Genomic DNA, 7,834 nt, shown 5'->3' with positions numbered 1-7,834 from the left:
GGCGCCGCCGCTACTTGGAGATGGGATGAAGAGAAGCCGCCGTCGCTCACGAACCACCGCCGCCGACACCGCTACTTGGAGACTGGATGAAGAGAAACCGTTGCCGCTCACGAACCACCAACGCCGCCTCCTTCGCTCAAGACTCATGAATGACGCTGACGCCACTTCTCGAAGATGGGACGAAGAGAAGATGTTGCCGCCACTGCCTTCACTCACGAGTCACGAACGACGCTGCCACCGCTACTTGGAGACTGGATGAAGAGAAGCAGCCACTGCTCACAAACCACCGCCGCCGCCACCTTCACTCACGAGTCACGAACGAGGTCGATGCTGCTACTTGGAGACGGGAGGAAGAGAAACCAATACCTTTCACGAACCGCCACCGCCTTCTTTCACGAGTCACGAATAGCGTCGACGCTGCTACTTGGAGACGGGATGAAGAGAAGCCGCTGCCGCTCAGGAATCGCCCGCCGCGGCCTTCACTCACGAGCCACGAACAACGCCGCCTTCGCTCACGAGTCACGAAAAACTCCGCCGCCGCCTCCCTCGATCACGAGTTGGTGGGAAACTTATGACGAGTTTGCTAGGTTAGCTTGTATGTGTTGCTATATGGGCTGTTGTATGGGTTGCGTCTGAGAAGGAGCGGGAGTGAGTTGGGCCCATGCGGTGATGTGATGGGCCGCTGTGTGGCACACGCAAAAACGCTACAAACGTTATTTCATTTAGCGTCGAAATAGTGCGCTATAGCGCAAATAGCACCATAGTGAGCCAATTAGCTAAAATGAAACGTGGCATTTGCTGATACGCTATAGCGACGCGTCAAAATAGGGCGCTATTTTTTTTGTTGATCTGAACAACCCATGTTGCCACATTGGGAAGGATAAGGAGGAGGGAAAATGGGTTGCCACATTGAGAAGGATAAGGAGGAGGGAAAAGGAGTGGCAAGCATGAGTGACACCAGCTGCACCTCGGACAGAGTTCATGGACTCAGTGGATACATTCATATGCTTTTCTTTATCTCTTCTGTGCTTGTGCTGTCTATGTGCTACTCCACTTGTGTGCTTTTGGCTGGATTAAGAGGTGTGGATGCCTGCCTTTAGGTTCTGTTGGTGTGGTTTTTAGGTGGGGTGGCTTCCTTTGCTTGCCATCACACACTTTTTTATGTGGATGTTTCAAACAAGTTCCAAGGACTCATTCTTGTTTCTAGCTCATGGCAGGCAACCAATTATTGGTGTCACTCAGTGGCGATTGTACATAAAGGCTATGTGATTAATTGGCCCCATGGCTTTTCAAAAAAACACCTCTGTTTTTTATTTTCGCTTGATATCAAACCAAAAGTTTATGAAGCTATGTGGAGCTTGGATGAGCTGGCACCTCAGGGTTTTAGTTCAATTGTTTGGTTTGGAATGCAATCCAAGTGCATTTTTATCATGGTGGTTACTCCCTCCGTTCCAAAATAGATGACCCAAGTTAATACAAAGTTGGGTTAGGTCATCTATTTTGAAACGGAGGGAGTACTTCATTAAGTAGTTATACGGATGGTGAGGAAAATAAGGTTGTCAATTCATGGGAGATGAGCCATCCACATTGCCTCTTCACTGCAGTCCAGAGCTACAAAATAAGAACACGATGATGGGGACGACGACAACGACGATGATGATGCCGACATAGCTGGCAGCTTGACAACGATAACAACCACTGAAAAACAAAAACCATAACTGCAGCATGGATTCAAGCAGATGGTTGTCTGGCACTAGATCCATGATCTGAAATGACTGCTCCCAAGTGCAGGTGTCTACAGGCAATTGGTCCCAAGTTTTCAGTAAATCGACTCAGATTGGCAGATGTCTACAGGCTCCTCCAAAGCCTACTGCTAGTGTATGGCCATGGCTACTTGGATGGCCTATGGTGGGTGCATAGGTTACCAATGTGTTCCATCAGAGTGGAAATGCATTCAGAAATACTTTCTTTGGCTTGCAAAAAAACAAAGGCAGTTGTGCCTAGAAACCAAAAAAGAAAAAAAGACTGATCTGGACTCACCACATTTGCAGGTTTGATAGCTATGCCCTCGCTCACATTCCTGGGTATAAATGGTCCACTGCATCACCATCCCAATCACAATGGTACCGGAAGATCAAAGCTACGCTAGCAAGAATTCAACCATGCGGCATCCACCGAAATTAGAAGAAGAAAAAGATGGAAAAAGGTTCCTACATGGATGAACACTGACAGCAGGCATCAAATATCCCTCTAAGGTGCCAGGCTGTTGATGCTGTCATGGCCGGGCCATCTTCCGCAAAGAAAAAGAAAAACACCTATGAGGATGACACACAGAGGTGAACAAGTGCAAGGAGAAGCACCAGGAGGTAGTTGCTGCGGACCAGCCGCGGCTTCCACGAGTAGGCCGAGTCGACCTCGATCATGATCCCGAACCTGCATGTCCCGGTGCTGGGGTCCTGGCCGGTGGTCGTCGCGTAGCCCGAGAAGCCGCAGGCCACGTCGTCTTGGTCGTTCTTCTGGTAGAAGCTGTTGTAGGCGTACGAGATGTTGCTCCGGGTGTCCAGCATTCCGCAGGAAGTCCTGTAGCCAAGGCTGGTGCAGTCCGCCCTGGAGCACGCGTAGCTCACCGTGTCTGGAAGCTTTGGGTCGTCGAGGCTGACGGTAGGCTTCAGCACACACCATTTCTTGTCAAGGTACTTGACGCCGCTTGCTCTTTTAATCTGTGAATTCGGCACACCGAAGTTCAGCTGATACTTTGGGATGCCATCGTATGTGTAGATCCCCCAGTGGCGCTCGAAATTCCCTGGCTGTATGCTCTTATCGTCCTCATCGATCAGACTGAATAAGTAAGCGTCGATCGGCCCAGGCCTCATCGGGGTCCCTTGCCCAGTGGCGATATGCGTCATGAAGCCTTGGTTGAAGCGCTGGGCGAGCTGAGCATTTGCGTTCATGTCACCGTCAGTTGGCCAGCCTATCTCCCCAATAACGATCGGCAGATTCCCATATCCGTTCTTCTTCAGAGCCCAGATGAGCGTGTCGTGGTTTGCGTCAAACATGTTTGTGTATGTTGCAGAGCCATCAACAACGGGCTGTGAGCGCCCGTCAAAGAAGGCATACTCAGCAGGGAAGTTTGGATCAATGTAGAGGCTGATGAAAGGGTAGATGTTGACAGTGAAAACACCACCAGTGTCGCTCAGAAATTTTACAATTTCGAGTATCCGATCATGAATATCTGTGCGGAAATCCCCGTCAGAAGGCTTGCCCGTTGCTGTATCATAGACATCAGCATTTTGAGGAACAGTTACTTTGATTTGATTGCCCAAACCAGCCTTCACAAGTGCACTTTGTATGTTCTTGAGGGCAGGAAAGGTAGTTAGCAGAAAGCTTCCATTGTATGTCGACAGGAAAGGCTCGTTACCAACCGCAACATACCTAGCAAAATAACAGAGCAAATCAAGATGCGACAATGATATATGCAAATGGTGGATCAACATCAAGAAGGCATTGCTTGAAGAATGAGACTGAATATAGGACATGAGAACATGGAGCCTAAACTGATCTTGCTGAACATGCATTTTGCTTACTACATATTGTGGTAGCAGCAAAGACCATTTCATTTCATCATGTGCTTATCAGTAGTTCAGATGAAGTGTTATCACATAGTCTGTCTTACTAGATCATCAAGCAGGTAGCAGACATTGGAGTTGCAACTTAAAAAGAATGCTGCATGAAATTTATCAGGGACAGTGCATGTACTAGTGTAGAGCTGTTTCATCAAAATAAATGCTACCAGTACAGTGTTATAAGATGGAGGGATGGAGCTAGAAAGCAAAACAGATATTTAACTCTGTATTACTAGGTTAAATTACAAGGTTGTATTTACAAATCAAAGTCGATAGTTTGCCTCATACCAAAAAGTAGTTCAGACAAGCTAGAGACATGAAAATTGCGAAAGAAAGTATATCAAAAGCTGGAAATGTGCATATTCTCCCAAACTACTGCAAAACCACCAATGGAATTCATGGATTTTCCAGGTTGAATAATAATCTGAGTTTAAGAAATTGGGCGTTACTATGTGTTAGGTATTTAACATAGTTTAATCAAAAAATATGTGCAAAACAGCTACATAAAATGAACACACCATAGAAAGAACAGAAAGATGTTAAATGTTTGCAAAACGCATGGTAGTGCTGATAGATTTTCAGAATGTGATAAAAAGGTTGAAGCCTTCAAGTTTCAGTTTAAAAAATCTTTGAAATTATGACACATAAGAGAAATTCATGTCCACCAGGACCCCACGGTCCAATATGTAGTGAAATGAATATAAACATAGTCATTGCAAGACAGTAGGTATGAGGTAAATTCTATACAGGAGGTATAACTCAAGGGAGAGGGAAGAGGCCAACTATTATATCACCCTCAAAGAAGCAACAGAAATAAAGAGGACTGGACAAAAAAAGGATGCATTTCCTCCATGGTGTAAGGTCCCCCCCTTCTTCCACCTAGGAGCTTTGAAGGGAAGCAATTGAATGCTACTGCTCAACTTGATCGTTCAGTTCCGTTTGAAAATGGTACGCACAACTCATAAGTGGTTGGCTGTGAACATCTCATTTAAAACATGAACCTCGTAATGCACGCTGTGAGCATTGTTCCAAATAAATGTAAATGGTTAACGAATGGTCACCCCACATGTTAGAACCGTAGATGGTCCTTTACACTGTCTTGTGCATGGCTTCACAATTTGCTGTTTACGCAAATATATTCCTATTTATACATTAACAAATAAGCATCTAAATATAATACATTGTTCCTATACACATAATGGATCAAGGGAACTGCCAGGAACTGTCATTTGTAGCAGCATAAAGAAGGAGGGTTGACTGGTTTCTGCTTGCTGAATAATTCGTAACTTTTACCTTGTAAAAAGGCCCACAGGCCAGCTTTCAATAAAGGCTAAAAATGCTTTTTACTAGATGTTCCTGGTACAGTTTTTGTGAGAGACAGATACTTCTAATACAAAATGGCCTACAACCATATAAAGGCCTTTTATACAATAGACAGACTTGTAGATGGCCTAACCTTTAAATTCAACTAGATACTTGCATTCATAGTTAAAAAAGGCGCGCCTAAGCGAGCTCTTAAGTGCGCCTAGGCTCTAGGCGATAGCAAAACGCCTAGCGCATAACTGCGCTTAATCTGCGCATATCAGAAAAGCGCAAGGCGGTGGCAAAACGCACAATTAACGCCTAGCGCTTTTTTGAACTATGCGTGCATTGCAACAGGGTATAAAGTATCTAGTACGTTAGCCAGCGATTTGCCTGCCCATATTACGTGATTGTGTAAAAAAAGTTTTTATTTAGTTAACACTTACTATTTGGAAAGCACTTACTGGATTACCAAAAAGACAGAATTTTATTTGTTAAGTGAATAAGAGCTGGGGCAGGTGAAGCGGTTTTCAGGAAAAAGACCAGTTGAAAAAACTAGAGATGGGAGTAAAAATTCCAAATGGGAAGAGGAGGAGAGAACGTACGTAAGGTTGGATGAAGGAGGAGCGGTCGACAGAACCTTGCGTCTTTTTTAAATAATAGGAGAGAAGATTTAACCTAACGGATAGGCATGCCTTGTAAAAGGGGACTTTACAATGTCACAAGAGCCTTGAATTCAAAAAAGTGATGATGAGAATCCAGTAGTGCAAACCGGCTGGAACCATGGACATGGTGAACTTCTTGCTGGAGAATTCCATGTAATTTAGAGAAACAGTATGAATTGATGAGCAAAGTAAAGTCTTCAAACAGAAACCACCATCAATCATGTGTGATGCTCAATGAAAACACAAAGTGCTCTGCTTGGTAACTTTTCTGTTCCCAAGGAATACATGTAACCAGTGCAACCAAGCAGGGGGCAAACCAGAAGGCACCATGGAAAGCGCCGAGAAGTGGGTCTCCGATCGAGACAGATTGAAGGTAATGCGGAAATTTCTCATTTCCCTGCTAATTCTAGATTTGTCACTGTCCATCCATATGAACCGAGCGCAAATGAAGCAGGTCTCCAAGTCGAGCATTGAGCCAAACAAGAGCTACACTTGTTGGCCACCAGCCTGAGACAGACAGATCGAAGGTACCGCGAAAAATGTCGCCTTCATCCCTCACTAACTCTAGACTCATGACAGTTCATCCTCCGAACTAGTACAATCAAATGAGACCACACTCCAGATAGCATGAACTACTCACAAATAAATCAATCAATCAAGCAAGCATGGCAACAAATGAGAGTCAACAAAGTAGAGTAATTAATAGGATACCTGACGTTGCAGCCTTTGTTGAGGTAGTTGGAGACGTTCTTCTCGACCCACTTGTCGGCGGCCTTCATGCTGTTGGCCATGGTGGTGAGCAGCTCGTTGGGGATGCCGACCATGACCTCGAGGCCGCTCTTCCTGAGGGCGCTCATGGTGCCGTCCTCCGCGTCGAACAGCTTCACCTTCTGGAAGCCGTTGTCCTTGAGCATCTTGACCACCGTGTCCGGCGGCAGCGGGTGGCTCGCCTGCGTGCCCCAGTTGGCCCCTATCGCGCCCACCCCCGCCGCCGACCAGGAGACCACCACCAGCGCCGCCAGGACGAAGAGCGCCGCCGCGGCTCCCCCACGGCCGGAGCGAGGACGAGAACCCATGGACAGACAGCAGATGACCCCAACAGCAGCAGCTCCAAATGAAATCTTGCGCTCCTCGCTTGCTCCGAGCTCAGATCTTGGATGAAACAATCCGGCGAGGAAATACAAGAGGGGATCTTGCCGGGAACGTCCCAGAACACACTGAAATCGAAGCTCTGAGCTGAAACCCTCACCGGAAAGAAAGGGGAGGAGCAGCCGCCAGAGGCTCCAAGAACTCAAGAACAAGGCTCTCAAATCCCCGAGCTACCAGAGCTCCACCCACGAGCTGGAATCTTTTGCGGGGGAAACAATAAATGAAGCCCTGGCGAACGCCACCTACGGTCGACCGCGACGGGAGATTCCCAGTGATGGCGAGCCGAGAGATTCACGGGGCGGGTATTGACGGCGAGCGAGCCAGCAAGTACTACCCAGGCGAGGTGAGTACTGGTGAGTAGGTAGGCAAGGGCGGCAGAGGGCAATAATGGGGCTTTGCCAAAGCTGGCAGCGGCAGCGAGCAGAGCAGAGCAGAGGGATGGATCAAAGGCTCAAAGCTACTAGCAGAAAAGATTAGCCTTTCCAAGCAATAATCCTCCCAGGATTTGCAAAGGAGGTTGTGTCAAGGGAAGGGAAAGACGTGATTTGAGTGTGGGGTTGGAGAAGAGATGGGGTGTGTTTGATCTCATCTAGCAAAGCGGCGGCATGAGCATGATCGGTCGCCTCCAGATTTCCAAGAACCTCAAAAGCTGTTGATGGATGGATGGATGGTCTATGGCTCTACTACTATCTCGAAAGTGCTATGGGATACGGCATTCACGCCTCGCACGCTTGGAGGTTGGAGGTTGGAGCTTGGGCTGGGAGTGCAAGCAAAAGGAATCGGAGCAGCATGGTTTGTTAGACGCTTTCACTACTGTCATGATGGTGGTTTTCTGGTTACTTTTACGGGTGGTAAACAGGGTAGTAGAAAGATTCCTCCTCTCGGTTGCATGCAAAAAATGCAAATCCAGGACGGTTCTGCACTGTTTGGGCAGATGCCCGAGGAAGGAAAAAGATTTGGGGGAAAGGCTACAGATATTCCCCACTACGCCACTAACCTCTAGCATTTGCATCGGTAGCAGCATAGTCACTGCACTGGGATGCTGCACCGCGTTGCTGCTCTGCTGCTGCTGCTGGTGGTGGTGCCAGTTTTTAA

At 47.2% G+C, this 7,834-nt stretch overlaps 1 protein-coding gene across 1 annotated transcript; it reads right to left on the bottom strand.

The window, feature by feature from the left end:
- Window positions 1–2,044: 2,044 nt before the first annotated feature.
- On the bottom strand, window positions 2,045–7,521 carry LOC119321907 (glucan endo-1,3-beta-glucosidase 6-like). The gene is made up of 2 exons (XM_037595419.1): window positions 6,302–7,521; window positions 2,045–3,432 (listed from the first exon to the last, which is right to left on the bottom strand). The coding sequence occupies exons 1-2, from the start codon at window positions 6,664–6,666 to the stop codon at window positions 2,316–2,318; spliced, it is 1,482 nt and encodes a 493-aa protein (XP_037451316.1). The 5' UTR covers window positions 6,667–7,521; the 3' UTR covers window positions 2,045–2,315.
- Window positions 7,522–7,834: the final 313 nt, after the last annotated feature.

Source organism: Triticum dicoccoides, chromosome 6B (assembly GCF_002162155.2).
Source record: "Triticum dicoccoides isolate Atlit2015 ecotype Zavitan chromosome 6B, WEW_v2.0, whole genome shotgun sequence".
Classification (NCBI taxonomy): Eukaryota; Viridiplantae; Streptophyta; class Magnoliopsida; order Poales; family Poaceae; genus Triticum; species Triticum dicoccoides.
The sequence above is the reverse complement of the archived record's forward strand: the minus strand, read 5'-3'. Positions and strand labels throughout refer to the sequence as shown.